General features: G+C 37.3%; 1 protein-coding gene across 1 annotated transcript in view; it reads right to left on the bottom strand.

The window, feature by feature from the left end:
• The window catches only part of LOC139120385 (nuclear pore complex protein Nup107-like), a 36,831-nt gene that overhangs the window by 17,674 nt on the left and 2,987 nt on the right, over positions 1 to 16,170 (bottom strand). Inside the window, exons 2-12 of the mRNA XM_070684766.1 lie at positions 15,238 to 15,326; positions 14,334 to 14,429; positions 13,510 to 13,622; positions 11,489 to 11,636; positions 10,287 to 10,443; positions 9,034 to 9,169; positions 7,899 to 8,059; positions 7,423 to 7,552; positions 4,757 to 4,910; positions 2,501 to 2,646; positions 477 to 619 (exon numbers count right to left, since the gene is read on the bottom strand). Of these exons, the coding sequence (XP_070540867.1) occupies positions 477 to 619; positions 2,501 to 2,646; positions 4,757 to 4,910; positions 7,423 to 7,552; positions 7,899 to 8,059; positions 9,034 to 9,169; positions 10,287 to 10,443; positions 11,489 to 11,636; positions 13,510 to 13,622; positions 14,334 to 14,429; positions 15,238 to 15,326 (1,473 nt within the window). The remainder of the gene's footprint in view (positions 1 to 476; positions 620 to 2,500; positions 2,647 to 4,756; positions 4,911 to 7,422; positions 7,553 to 7,898; positions 8,060 to 9,033; positions 9,170 to 10,286; positions 10,444 to 11,488; positions 11,637 to 13,509; positions 13,623 to 14,333; positions 14,430 to 15,237; positions 15,327 to 16,170) is intronic.

Raw genomic sequence — 16,170 nt, 5'->3', positions numbered from 1 at the left:
ACACCATTCTATAGCTGTTATCCTATCAATTACAGATTGAATTCAGGACATACATGTAAAAGGCAAACCCAAAATTTCTATATGCAAGTTGTGTATAGAAAGGAAATTACTGTAACGACCTTTCTTTTCATTCACTGATGTGCAGCCGATAAGACTTAGATGGCGTGGATAACAGATAGCTGTCCCTGAGTCTCTCCTAATTGTTCAATGAACTATGCCAGTGCCAACTCAAAGTTGAAAGTGCAAATATTAAAATCACCAGCACAATACAAAACCATCAAACAGGTCCTAAGATATGCTAAAAGGTTTACTAATCCACATTGCACAAGTTGTGTAGTAGAGACAAAAACACAGAACATTGAAAAACTTGTAATATACTTTTGTAGGTCTGAGTATTAGCAAAATCTAAAGGACTGGTAATTCAGGTAAGTATTTGTGGAAAGATACGAAAGGCATTCAAGCATGGAATATCTTACTTTTTCACCCAATACGAAGACGGCAGAGCTTCCATGGACTTGTTGTTGAAATACGTCCGGATTTCTTGTTCCACTCTCATGTCAACCATGACTCTGTAGTAACCCCAAAGAACGTCTTCCCAGTCTTCACAGATAGGCAACAACTGAACAGCAGGCAAAGAAATTATTCCAAGTTTTAATAATTATGAAAATATTTCATTACCATGTAATGTTTACAGCGGCAAGTGTGTAATGAGGTTGACAGGCTTGTGCAAAGATTTAAGCATTGCCAAACTGTTAAGGCTGTCTGGAATGCTGCAGAATGTATTATTTGCAAGGTTTTACTGATCTGAATGAAGCAAAGACTTGGGAAGAGCAGTGAATGACCTGGAAACCGCTATGCCATTTTCTACAGTCATTGTATATGACTATACAAAGAGGACTTGAATGCCAGTGATATGACATGGAACCTTCTAAGTGGTAGTTCTTCTCAAGAGCATGCGATTGTGTGAACTTCACCGATTTAACAAAATTACCCTTAAAGCCTGCCGCACACAAGAGAAATTAGCTGAGCAAAATTTCATTCTAGGCTGTTTTGCTCAGCCATTTTACTCTCGTGTTCGGGCAATTTTTCTAATCAGCAAAGGCTGATTAGAAAGAAAGAAAGACGAGCCTATCTTGTCTGCCATATATCTTTACAGTCTTGGCAATGTATCGAACCACACGCAACTGTGTTTTTTGAATGTTTATATGGGCCAGACTATAGGCGATCATTTTGCACTGTCATGTGATCTCCACACGCGCGTTTTAGTGAAATAGAAGTGAGGAAAATCACTTTCTCCAATGCACACGGTGAGGAATTTGCCCCGCGAGGCAAAAAATATCAAACATGTTAAATATTTTCTCAACAGCTTGAGAGGTAAAACCTCACGAAAAATCGCCTGCACACATTAGTAAAACGGCTTTATAGCAAACAGCACCTAACGAAATTTTGCTTAGCTAATTTCTCTTGTGTTTGGCAGGCCTAAAGTAAACACAAACTTGCACTATGTTCCCCCCCCCCTCTACAATGAGATCTTCAGATTTTGATATACACAAAGTATCGATGGTGGTATCCTGCACCATGATTGCTGCCTGTGCTGTAACATCACCAAGCTGATTGAATCAACAATCTGCGTAGCCAAAGTAAAATAACAAAACTAGCTTCCAAGCTGCAGAAAGATGTGCTACAGCAAAGAGAATACCAACTACAGTTTGTCTCCAGATTTTACAAAAGTTAATATATGAATGAAGTGTGAATGATTTGTGTAAGCACTATATATATTATAAACTGGATCCCCTGTCTGTGATAAGTGACCAAGACTGTAACTCTAATTTGCTATTACCAATACATTGAAAAACCTTAATTTGCATAACTTAAATTTGTATGATTCATTATGGTCACCCTCAATCAGAACCATTGAATCCCCCCACCCTTCAAATTTCAAGCAGAGAAGAACATTTCTTTTTTGTCAGAGAAACCTTGAGAGAACACAGAACTGAGGTACTGTTCTCAACAGAAACACTGAGAAAATATTTATCACTTTCAAATGACAATTTTCCTTCAATTTGCTATCATTCTGTAATGTGGCATTAAACTGGTCCCATAATTATTTTCATTCAAGGTAATAAAATATCCCTGTTTTTTTTGATACTCAAAGGAAGTTTGAAATCAAAGAGAAAAATGCTGCATCCTTTCATCCTGTATCCTGCCAAGTTCATTTTTCACTATCAGGTCAAGTTTGTTAAAAGCAGTGACGTACAACATGTCCCATATGTTGCATTTTACAAAGACTTTAATCCCTTCAGGCCCCTGACAACATAGATATTGTTAACATGACTTATATAAACCCGCACAACATACTGTACCATGCCGAGTAAAGTAGGTGGCAATATATGTAGCTTTTACCAAATACAACTTTTTACTGACCCTGCAGATGGGGAAGTGATATGCCTCACAGAATCACACTATGGATCAAAGACAAACCATAAACTACTGAACTCACCTCTTTGAGGTTTCCACTGAGTACAGCATAGATTGCCTTTTCATAGGGATGGAACTGTTCCTCGTGGGACATTCTCCAACACACTGCCTTCCATATATCTCTATGTGGGTTGCCTTCAACTGCCTTCAGTTCACCAGTTACGGACACTTTACAATGTACAGGACAACTTTTGTAAGTTCTGCTCCACACATATTTCATTGCAGCAACAAGCAAGCCTTGTGTGTCTAGGTTTCATAAGCTACATGTTTTGTTTCAAAATATGCAGACACACAATGAATACATACAAACATATTGCCAAATAGCCAAAAACTATGTTATTTTGAGACTTAATTTTATTCAACATTAGCGTAAACCTCTAATGCACTGTGAACACGGAATAAAATACACTAGTACCTACATGTACACTGTACATGTAGCTACTCAGTGTTTTTGCTAAGGCCTATACCCTGGTAAATGTTACAAGGGTGACCCAGGCATATTACCGGGGTTCCCCTTGGTATATGAATGCAATCAGATTAGGGGGCAGCAGAAATGTTACCAGGGTTCCCAAATTATTTAGCAATATTCCCAAACCTTAGCAAAAACACTGCTACTGTAGCATATGGAAGATTAGAATATGAATGTGAATTTATCGTGCTGAGTATGAATACAACATGTTCAATTTCAGCCCAATACTGGACAACCCGACAAGCGATACTCTTAGCTTTTATCCATAAAAAGGGAAATAGCTGTTATGCATATTTCAACCCCTCCTCCACCTACGGTATTTTAGAAATTTTTCACACCTGAAGAGTACACATCCGACAAATATGTCTGTCTTTTCTATCTGTGAAAAGTACAATCTGTGAAACAGGGTTCATACACTTCAAGTAAATCAAAATTCCAGGACTTTCCAGGAGTTTTTTGCCATTTTCCAGGAGTATTTGTGGTTGGAAAATGCCATTTTCCAGGAGTGTTTGCACAACAAAGCTTGCCATTTTAATAAGGATCATACACTAATTTTTTCTAGAGTTTTCATTTCGACAAAGCTTCAGCCCATAAGACATCATTTTGCTGACAAATGTAGTCAATGATGAGTTGACAGGTTTTGACGGTGACGACACCTTGAATAACATTGTTGTCGACTGAGACAGTTGCGAGTTGCGGGTGTGGTGTTTGGAAAGATAAACTCAGGGAAGGCTTAGAATTGGTCGATGACTTTACATTTGATGAAGATTAGGCAAAGAAATCATTAATTTTTTAATTTACTTCCTCCTGTTTTTTTTTCCTACCAGAGCTTGATGTTTTGCTCCTTTAGCATGGCTTTTCATAGCCCAGCGTATGACGCTATGTGTTCCCGGCGTTATAAAGCCTCCCACTACAGCCCTGCTAAGGTCCATAGACATGCGGTCCCAATTTGGACCGCACACGAAAAACTATTTTTCTAACTACTTTCGGCTGATATCAACTCGATTCCAATCTATGCCTACCCCAATCACTCAACCGCTCACAGACTGCAAAAACGAATTGTTCGCATGATGTCCAAAACCATTAGTTTGCTGGCGATGCACGGTCAAGGGCCCAAAGGCCAGCAATATCTCGCATGAATGTACTGAATGGCGAGCCACAGGAACACGGAGCATCATACGCAGGGCTAGGCTTTTCGATACATCAAAAGTCTTTTCACAAAGTTTGCATCTTGCCGCAAATTTATCTTGTGCCCGCTCCAGCCATCCTATGTACTCGGGCTGTTTCAACAAATGATCGCTGAATAAACACTTTCCAGGAGGCATTGCTGTGACTGCTAACCCGAAGAAGCTTTAAATTTCAACACGGTCCCTCCACAAGCTACTCATGCATACTTTGATGTCACTGTACGTGCGTGCAAAACCGTGGATAATGGAATACACAACATGGTCTCGCCCACGCCAGTACAAGGGTACCCCTTTACGACATTTTAAGAAACACTACTACACTTTCCAAATTTTGTCTCGGGAGGGCTCCCCACCAGTCGCAAAACATCTTTTCACATTTTTTCGATTTTGACGTTCGACAATTATACTGTTTGACATTTGCCTTTACGATCTGGCCGTTCTCAACCATGTGCGATCGTAACTAGCAATTTTGCAGGAGTTTCCAGGAGTAAATTTTGATTTTCCAGGAGTTTCCAGGACTTTCTAGGAGTGGTTTTAAATTCCAGGACTTTCCAGGACTTTCCAGGAGCGTACGAACCCTGGTGAAAAGTGCAATAAAAGAGAAAGAAGAAGCCATGCTCACCTCCGCCCATATTTGGATCATGATACATTTTCCAACCCTCTAATGTTGCTGCTCTCCATGCCTGTCCACACTTCCGGCACAGTCTCTGGGCTTCCTCAAGCTGCCCGGCACGGATGTATGCAAACATGTACCGGAGAAGTCGCAATTCATCCTCCTGTGTTGATACACGTAACAAAATTTTAAGAGTTACTTTTCCTGGCCTTGCTGCCATTCTTCTTTCAAGAGTAATAATTTTACAGGTGACATCTGGACAGAGTATATTACTGTACATGGATAAAATCTATACCTTGGCACAGAAACAAGATTTCTCTAACCCCCAAGACTGAACCAGACTGAACAATGTGTACAGACCTGCTCTGTACCAACTCATTATAATTTATTACACTGTACAATTGTGAATATTCTAACTTAGAAAGTATAAAAAATAGCGCCAATGGCACTTGATCACAACTGGCACATTGTGAAACTACTCTATCTCTGGGTACACCTGTACATGAAATACTGAATGGGTAGGTGCTGCGGGTTTGGAGTTTGTCAGTAAATGCACACAGAAAACAAAGTCCCGAAGTAGCGAATTCCAGCCATTTTCAAACCACACTGTTTGTCAGTGGGGTAAGCAATATTCGCAAAAATCACATTTCCAGGCTAATAGACTATGTTTTACGAAATCACACGTCCTTATTACAAAATAAAAAGATCTTTGTCTTTAAATCAATGCGCCAGTAAACAGGTCCAGCAGCTAGTTATGTCATCAAGTCTGTAATGTTAAGGGTCATAACAAATGTGAGAAATCTAAAACATTAAATATGTTGTTTTTTATCAATTTTATTACCAAAAGCGCATGAAAATTCTGATACTTTGAATCAGCCATCCTGCATATTTGTAACATTCATCAAAACCTCATTTCTGTTCCACAACTCATTAAATAGTCCACAATGCAGGATTGGTGTACATTCCAAAACTACATATATGAAAGACCCCTAAAATCAATTAGTTAAAGGGGGTTAGAAATTTCCCAAAACTATCTAACTGCTGCTCTGTTTGGCTCCATTTTTCGGAATCGGAACCTTGGAATTAGTCTGAATATCTCTACCAAATATCAATGCAGTCTGTTCAGCAGTAATGACCTATGGTCATTATGTTAAAAAATACCGCCAATGGCGCTTGGACATAATGACCGCCTAGTATTATCGGCATTTATCAACAACCACACTCACTGTGAATTAGACAGACCACGAAGTCAATGAGCAACATATAGCTGACAGACTATTTTTCACATTGCGATTTTAAGCTCATTTTCATGAGAAAAGAGACATGTATATGTATATGGAGAAAAAGCAGAAGACATATTTGTAAATGTTTGTTAAGTGACAATCATATATGCATCTCTTGAAATTTTGTGGTTATAAGGTATAACAGTAGTGTAAGAATAATGAGGTTAGAATAAGTTAGTAAAGCTAAGTTGACAGTAATTAAGATTACAAAATTATACACTAAGCTGGGGAAATCTGATTGAAATAAATGTTGAAAAGTAGCAAAGTCATGGTCATCTTTTGTCTAATACCTTGTGTAAGTTCATGAACTTTACATAAATCTTGCTATAGATTTGTTGCTAATGGCAATAACTGTGTTTCAGATCATTTGAGAGCAATCTATCCATGACAAGTTTAAATTGTAATATACTTCTATTTAAAGGAGAGAAACTTCTCAAATAATTTTTTTCCCTGTAATTTGCTGTGAGAACACATGGACAGATACTCAGGACTCTATGCTGGTGCTACCTTGATAACTAACCTACAACTTGTAACGTCATTGTCTAACCTGTTCACCCCAATTTCCTGTAGACAGGTCCACACTCTCCATTGATAACAATGGGTTTGGGCCATACCATTGTAGTGAAAGACTGTAACATGTGAGGTTGTGGATACTTAATCTCTGGAATGTCAAAGTCTGCATATTGACTCAAGGATGTTTACTTAACAAATGCCTAGGGTCATCTCAAAAGTGAGAATCTAAACTATGAAATATGTTTTTTTTAATGCTTTTGATGCCCAAAAGACCATAGAAATCTCTTATACTTCGAATCAGCCATCCTGCATATTTCTAACATTCATCAAAACCTCATTTCTGTTCAACAACTCATAAAACAGTCCACAATGCAGGATTGGTGTACATTCCAAAACTACATATATGAAAGACCCCTAAAATCAATTAGATAAAAAGGGGGGTTAGAAATTTCCCAAAACTACCTAACCGGCGCTCCGTTTGGCTCCATTTTTCGGAATTGGAACCTTGGAACCAGTCTATGTATCGGTATCAAATATCAACGCAGTCCGTTCAGCAGTTTTTGACTTTTTGTCGTTTACGGAAATGGACGACATCAAACACCGGTTGAAACCACCTCTATATCACAACTTCCAGTTGTGATAAAAACATATTGGTGGTACTCTGCATAAGATTCATATGCATTATGTACATGTACTGGTATTTGTCTAAATTTACCTAGACTGGCCTTGATATAAAAAATGTTTGAACTTGAGTTAACAAGTACAATATTACCAGTTCATCAAAAATTCAAGGTAGGTAAGCACGAAGAATAATATAACACATTCCAATAGCGACAAAGTTAAGCAGCATACTGTGTGACAAAGCATGGAAATCCATACCTTATCCAAATCTGCCAGGGATTTTCCTTGTCTGATGGGAGCATCAGGATCCATGGAAGTTACCATGGGTCTGTCTGGAATGGAGGGATTCCCACTTCTCTTCTGCTCCAGTGCGTGCAGTGTGTTCTCCCTTGAAAAACACAATCAAGAAAACTAGCACTTTCCTGTAAAAGTTCTCTACATATTAAATTTGTGTATATAATACATATACACTCACAGAGATAAAGATGAGGTATAGGTACACAATGATATGGCAGGACTGCACAATACTAGACTCATACTCAGCTTCAATGTTATTTAAGATTTTACTAGGAGGTACTGTATGTACCTATTTATTGATTGTTTAGATTCCATGAGACATGTTTTGTTTATCCAATTTTAAAAATTTGCATTTAATACATAATTGTAAATTTTGAAAAATTGCTTTAACCATGACTTTTAACACATATCTGTATTTGCATTGCAACTAAACTCACCAACTGACAGTTTGTGAATAAAACTCTACTTTGTCATAGTAGTCTTCTAATTGGTCTGCTGAATTTCGCTCCAGCCAATCGATGACCACTTGGTTCTGTCGCGTGTACGAATCCCTGACAAACAGTGACTCAACCACTTGCTTCTCACTCAAGTCTTTGTCCTGTGACCAGTTGATATGTGTGAAAAACAAAGACAGAAGATTGAGAAAAATATACCTATAAAGTCTGTGAACAGATCGGACTAAAACTATTAATTTACATGAAATGGGAGTTTAGCCAAACTCTGCTCAAGGTGAACATATTGAAATGTCAAAAATATTTTGAATGATATAATTACAACAAATATTTCATAGAAATGAATGGTTACAGTTACTTCAGGTAGAATGCGCCTCAGGGATAGATATTTGGACTAAAAATATTTCACAATTCTTTCTGATCTACAACTTGTGGGAGCTCATTTTAAAGCTCTTGGAATAAGAAATATTTTCAGTGTCTCAGTATTTCGAAAACCAATAATTTCATTTTATCCCAATACCTATATACTTAACATATTTTGAATTTCAAATATTGGTAATTATTTGGTAATTTGGTTCTCCAGAGCCAAAGTTTGCACAGTGTTCCCTGATTTTTATTCTTGATTTGGTAAGAGAATTGTTGAAAGCCTAATTGAGAAAAGTTTGAGCAAAAGTTTTAGTCTTTCACTTTCGAGGTGCATTATACCTTAAAGGTTCTAATGAAATCTGCAATGTTAGACATGTATCTGTTTGCACTTTTATCCATTTCTATTATTTGAAAGTCTTTTGTTAGGAGGCTTTCAAACATTTCCATATTTCTACCTGCAACACCGCTAAGAACAAAACAGTTGATTTGTGTGGCCATATGTTTCCCTTGGCTACAAAAATGTAGTTTCACCCCATTTCATTCGGACCAACACACTCCATCCCTGTGGACAAAGTGTAATGGACACATGTGTCACACCAGCTTGGACATTCTTGGAAAGTAATATGGCTACGGACTCTGTAGTATACTTGTACTGTAGAGTATAATTCACACATTTCTGCTCTTTTAAAAAACAGGCAAGTTTGTCAAACTATACATTGGGTCAAAGGAACTTCTGCATGCTTTGTCAACTGACCAAGGTTTCCGTGATAAAATTATCATCTTCCATGGACTCTGCCGACTGAAGTCTGTCCTGATACAAACTGCCCAACAACCTCCATGTGTTCCTTTCCTGTGTCAGGATGTTGAGGATTTCTTGAGTTCTGGAAAATCTGCCAGTGGAAAAAAGATAATGGTACAAAATGTTAAATGCACCTTGTGAAGTAAGATTGTACTGCGGTTTTTTTTCAAACTTTCATGACAAATCCAGACTTCAGCTAGTATGGGCCTAGGAAGTTAAAGATTTAAACTTTTGCTTAAACTTTCCTCAATGAAACTTTCAAATATACTCTTACCAAATAAATAATAACAATCAGGGATTACTGTGCAAAGTTTGGAACCAGAGAAAAAATTAACCTGACATTTACAAATATTTGAAATTCAAAATCACTGGCATCCCTATGATGACTATAAGGGGGAAAACAAATTTTTAACTTTTGAAAAACTAAGGCAGTGTAAAAATTTATTACTCCAAAAGCTTTAAAATGAGCTCAAAAGGAGGTCAATCAAACAAGAATTATAAAATTTTGATAGATCAAATATCTGTCCCCTAGGCACATTCCAATACTTAACTGACTGTTTTAAGGTCTGTGATTATTTCAACTATCACGACTGAGTTCATGAAATTGTAAGGAGGATAGAGAAACTAAAGTATAAACTACATTTTAATATCCTTTCTCTTAAGTATTGCAGATTACACCTGACCATGGAATTAAGTAAAGGTAAAACACGCATCTCGGGGGGAAAATATTTATACCCTCAAATATTTTCAATACTTGTCTGGTCTACCCAGTTTGCGGGTTTATTTTAAGCTCTTGAAGTAAATTCAGTTTTCAGGTTCTTATTCTGGTAAAAAGTAAACTTTAAATTTTTCCAATAGAGTTAACATTTATATGGTGGCGATTTTTAACTTCAAGTATCAGCAAATGTAAGGTATGCTGCTCAAGAACCCAAATTTTCATGGTGACCCCTGATTTTTATTCATGATTTGGAAAGAGATAGGTTGAAATTTTCTTTGAGGAAAGTGCCAGCGAAATTTTACTGGTCTTTCACTTTTGAAGGTCTGGCTAGATACCCAAAGAACATGTGGTTCTATCCACATTTGACAAGCACAATGAAATCAGAGTTAGGGACCTGCTTTTATGCAAGGAATTAAGACTGAGCAGGTAAAATGATGAGGGTTAAAAAGACAGAGAAATGGGATGTGGCCGTCACTAGATATAAACATACTTATTTTGACCAGGAGTAGACTTCTTGACCAGTCTTTCAAGGAGCAGTATCTGTTCTGAGCAGGTCTTCTCGTACTCTGATACCAGCTCAAAGACTTGGTTTGAAGACGGGTGTCTTCTGTAGCATTCCAAGAACTCTTCAAACAATCCTGCTGTTGCTGTAGGTGAGAGAATGATGTCATGACTAAGATCATACTGGTATTCTTCACTGTATTATAATAATAACCTTCTGTCTCAGTAAAAGATACTTCAGGGCAACATGACTAATTTCAGGGGCAGAAGATGTCTTGCCAACAGATTTTCAGGCTCTTAGGATAAATTCTTCACTGGGTTAATGCTTGTGTGGACTCGTTTAGGAACTGGTCTAGATGATCAACTTTTTCACAACCTAAGTTGGTAAAACTTTAGGATGTAATTTTTTGCCCTTAAGATACATCCCTGAGAGTAGCAGTAATTATGAAATTCAAATATCAGTTTGTTTGAGGTATTTCACTTATCTGATCCAAAATTTGTACAGAGACCCTAATTTATGATCTGCATTAATGAGAACAGTCTATAGTTTCCTTTAGGGAACAATGGACTGAAAAAAAAAAGTTGTGATGTCCGACACTACATGTAGGTCTTCATGATATCCAAGATTTAGACCAGGCAGAATTGCTCACGTGTCAAGTATCTACAGCCAAGCACTGAATCTCTCTGATATTTTACTGATCAGTTGAGAAAAATCTCACATGTCAATGACACAAAATCTCAATACATGAAAGTTTGATCAAATCAGAGTTCTGTTTTTTTTCACCTTGATGGAATGAAATAGTCTTCTATGAGTAAAGTAAGAGCATGCAGAAATATTGCCTGCAAAGGTTTCTGGTCAAAAGAGAGAGATGTAGATTCAATATGATTATTCTTTACCACTACACAATGATTTAAATCCAACATCTAACCCTGATTTGACCCAAACCCATTGTCATCAATGGTGATTATGGACCTGTTTACTGGTATTGGAGTTGAAACAGTGACCCATGGGGACGACAAAAGTCATCTGGTAATATAAGTCAGCAACCTCATAACATTTAATCAGAATGTTCATTGTCCTATACAATTACCGTATATCTTGGCCTGAGAAGGGCATTATTGTACATTGTGGAATTTCTAACTGAACGTTTACAGTGATCACGATACCGTCTCTCAATTTGGCATGCTTACCGGCTATACCAGGGTCATCTTCCATCAGTAAATTTGACGTCATGGTGATCTCATCTTCCTCAAGTCGAGATGAATCAAACTGTCCCATGTACATCGACCGCCTGGGAGTTGGACCAAATGATGGAACTGTTTGATCAAACATGGTTGTCTGAACAAAAAAAATGAAAGAAAAATTCAAAATAACCAAAGATGTAACTGAAGAAAGATGCACTGAAGAGATGGACTTGCTTTCTGGAACAAAAATAATTAAAGGTAAACAGTCACCTGTAATCTAAGCATGCCTATATATGGTCAAAGGGACGTTCCTCGTATTCAAAATGCCAATGTGAGGGCGCTGTTTTGAAAAAGCATCCACCCATTTAAACACTGTGATTGGTTAGATTTTCTTTCCATGGTAACTGTGGCAAAATTGGAACAGGTGACAGTATACCTTCAAATAAAATATTTCCAAAAGTTAGGGTATTCTCCATTTACCGTCTTGTTAGCTGTATCTTTTTGTGTTTTGCTAACACAAAAAATATCATTAAATTTTTGGAAAGATGTTTTGAATTGCAATTATTACAATGTTGGTCATATTGTCTTTGAAAATGTCACTAATTTCAATCCTTGACGAATGATTCCGACATTTTTTTCACAGCTTTTTGTCCTTGCTTGCAGCACCAATATTTGACTCGCAAGTCAAAAAATTAGTTAGTTGTTAAAATCTAAGTTGTACGTTCATCGCCAACATTTGGAAAATGTTCTGCGGTCACACTTTGGTAAGTATTTTTACATAAATTGCTCTTGATTGAAAACCTAATTGACAAAAATGCAGAAAATACAGCTAATGCAGCATTATGCAAAATGCGGCTATTGTATATTTGTGGTAACTTTCTTTTCAGGAAGTTTGCTTACTGTTCTATACAGGTGAAAACCAGATTATTTAAATCATTTTGCTCAAATTTATACTGCTGCCAGCTTTGGTCCACCTTTACAAAGCGCTCTCTGACGAAAATTCGAGTGGCGTATAATAATTGTTTCAGACGACTTTTTAATCTGTCAAGACGTTGTAGTATTAGTACCATGTTTGTTGTCTATGATGTTTTGTCTTTTGGCGAGTTACTGCGTAAAAACATTTTTAACTTTATGAACAGATTAAGAGATCACAGAATTCTTATATTAAGACTATTTATGCTTGTACATATATTGACTCACTACAGTGCAGGCACTGGAGAACTATTTTATACTGAAGTTGTTTTTTCTTCTGTATAGATGATTGTTTGTGTGTATCTGTTATTTTTCTTTATTTTATGGTATTTTTCTATGGGCCTAGAGCCTGATTCAAATAAATAAATAAATAAATAAAAAATAAATAAAATTACAACAGCTTTACAATTTTTGCCTTTAAAAGGCAACATTTACACTCGTCATTCCATTGACATTGATATACATACATTTCGTACTTGAAATGATTCGGAGTTTATATTTCATTATAATTCCCCTCTCACATCCCAACAGTTGGTCATCTTTTCCTTTCAATTGCAGCTAATACAAGTAATTACGCAATATTTCCCCTATTCTGAGATTAATCTACTCACATCCAATCCCAAAAACACACAACTGACATCTTGAAATACACTCGTAAAATCATTAAAATTTCACAGGGATTCAATGTCACTATTTCGATATTTGAGACATTTTCACTCGGATTCCATTTTGCTAATTGCAAAAGAGTGACAGTTATATAACATTGTCACTGAAAGAAATTCAATTGGGAAGATTTCATCTGTCAGTAAAAATAGCAAAATTAAAATCCCAGTGAATAGTTAACGGCTTTTCTGTATCACTGCCATGACATCACGTTTTACACTCACACTAGAAATCAAATTATAGCTTTCATATTAACCAGATATCAGCCACACAAAGCTACAACACAACTCAACCCTTTCATTACCATGGTTTGGTCCAAACCCATTGTTATCAATAGTGATTGTGGACCTGCTTGCATGAAATTAGGGATGAACAGGTTTTAAAATCCTCACCAATGATTGATTAGCGGCTGTGCCAGGTGTTCTCATCGATCTACCAGCTGGTGTCAAACCAAGTGAAGCAGAAACATCAAAATGTGAGCTTGTCGTAACCGCTTTAGGTGTGTCTGAAAAGGAAAGTGGTTCAAGAAATGATGTTAAACACAATAAAGTAACACTGTAGTGCAGAATGTATTTGCACCATGGATAAAATGGATGCCATACTACAGTACATGCAAACAACTCTTTGCTCTTGTGTATACTAGCTATTTGAATGAATGACAAAGAAAATACTAGTATCATACCACACTGGAATACAATATGGTGAGTGATAATGGAATAATTTTAACCATCATCATATCACAAGTACATAGCAATATGAGTGCTATAATGAAGAGACCATCTTCCATTATGTATACAATTTCCAGTACAAATAACTCAGTACAAGGTTCCTTTTCATCATGATCATTATCGAAAACTTGAATGTGACTATGGTATCCCTTATCCTGCCATGTTCATCTTTCACAGTCAGGCAAAGTTGGCCAAAACTAGAGAGACACAGCATGTCCCATATGGTGCATTTTGACAAAAAAATGTAACATTTGGAGGCCACTGAAAACATACTAGCAAGATTTTTATGGACTAAAGCTGCTATAAGAGACCAAGCCAAGAGAGTGAAATACATATGGTTTTCGCTAAATACACCATTTTTACTGACTTGGCAGATTGGGAAGTGATACTGTCTTGCAGGTAAAGGGGTACATGTACATGTATGTTCCTAAAATGGCCTGGGGCCCTCAACATGAATAAAGAATATCAATGAGAAGTTCATAACTTACAGGAGCTGTGTTTCAGGTGTCTGATGGGTGTCTTGGTTGTTCGTAGCAGACTCCCAGGAGTGGAAGTGCCAGTTGCCTTGTTGAATATTCCAATAGCTTGTAAAATTTGTAAAGGTTTCAAAATTTACAGGTAATGCAACATGTGGATGCTGTATATGTACGTGTGCAAACTATAAACTTGTTTTGGTCAAGCTGTATTGCTAAGGTCAAAGCTACGTGTAGACATAAACACTCCCAAAGAATACCATGCCCATAGTGATGTTATACTTGTCTCAGTTTACCCTTTCATAATTATTAGTGAAGTACTCCTAGAAGACCGTTACCATGATGGTGATACTGTTCGGCATGATACAAGCATTTTCTTATTTTGTGACACGTTGATGCCGCATCTTAAATAGTCCACTGTTCTACAAATATTTGACAGTCATAGTCATTAAGGTAGAATATGCCTCGGGGACAGATATTCAGACTCCAAAACTTTATAATACTATTCTGATCTACCACTTGTGGGGGTTCATTTGTAAGCTTTTGATGTAAGAAAACTTTTTACAGTCAAGTCTAAGTTTTTCAAAAATAAAAAATTTAATTTTTCTCCATAGAGTCAACCCAGGAGTGGTGTCCATTTTGAATTTCAGATATCGATAAATCTTGGGTAATTTGTTTCTCTAGTACCAAAATTTGGATGTTGACCGTCAATTTTTATTCATGATTTTGAAAGAGGAAAGTTGAAAGATTCTTTGAGTAAAGTTTCAGCAAATGTTAAAGTCTTTCATTTTTGAGGCGTATACAATATTACTCTGAGAGACAAAAAAGGCATTGACTTGTACACATGATTTCAACAGATTTTTCATGCTTGAAATCACATGCCTTATGCACATGGCTGCTGTCAGGCATTTTAGGATACTTCTTTGAACATTGGTACTTCTCCGGAGAGCCCGGCTCTGCATAGGCTCTCGAACCAATGGAGACTCATCCATAGCGCCAAACATGGGCCTGAAAAGTATAAACCAACAAAATGGTGATTGTGGTACTTGGGGTGAAGTGTCTGGGAACCTCGTCAATTTTCCTTCCGACGGATTGGTTCTCAGACACTTCGCACCAAAACCACTTCGCACCATACCATCTCGTCCCATACCATTTCGAACCAAAACCACTTCGCACCAAAACAACCTCGTACCAAAACCTCTTCGCCCCAAAAGTCACAATGCCTAAAACAATTTCGCCCCTAAAACAACATCAATTCGCCCCAAACCTATCGCCAACCGGTAAAGTTATAACCGATCACTGCCCTCGAAGTTTTCATCACCTTTCTATCATCCCAGGACTGGAATCTTGAAAGTGTACACATTTCGAGAAAATGACATCCTGCAATTCCACGCACGGCACCTGAGTTGGAGCATATATTAGTTTGCGTTTTTTCTTTTTACTAATATACCGTTTATGGTTTCATGCAAGAGTAAATGGTTCGTGGTAGCCAAAATGTCCTGACACATTAATGCTTCCAACTTGTAGGTAAATACAACGTTATGTCAGCATACATTGTAGAATGAATCGTTGTTTTAGGACGAGTTGGTAATATTGTAATAATATTATACTTGGGCAAAGTGGTTTTAGTACGAGGTGGTACTTGGGGGGAAGTGGCGTTGGACAAGGTAGTACTTGGGACGAGGTGGTTTTGGTACGAAATGGTTTGGGGCGAAGTTGTGTGGGCGAACTGGTTTTGGTGCGAACACAGTCACTCGTGAGCTATTCAGCTTTGGGACTATTCGCCCCATAGACGTGTGTACATAAGCGAGAAAAAACCCAAGTCAGGAAACAAAATGGCTATAAAAACCAT

Source organism: Ptychodera flava, chromosome 20 (genome assembly GCF_041260155.1).
Source record: "Ptychodera flava strain L36383 chromosome 20, AS_Pfla_20210202, whole genome shotgun sequence".
NCBI classification, from domain to species: domain Eukaryota; kingdom Metazoa; phylum Hemichordata; class Enteropneusta; family Ptychoderidae; genus Ptychodera; species Ptychodera flava.
The sequence above is the reverse complement of the archived record's forward strand: the minus strand, read 5'-3'. Positions and strand labels throughout refer to the sequence as shown.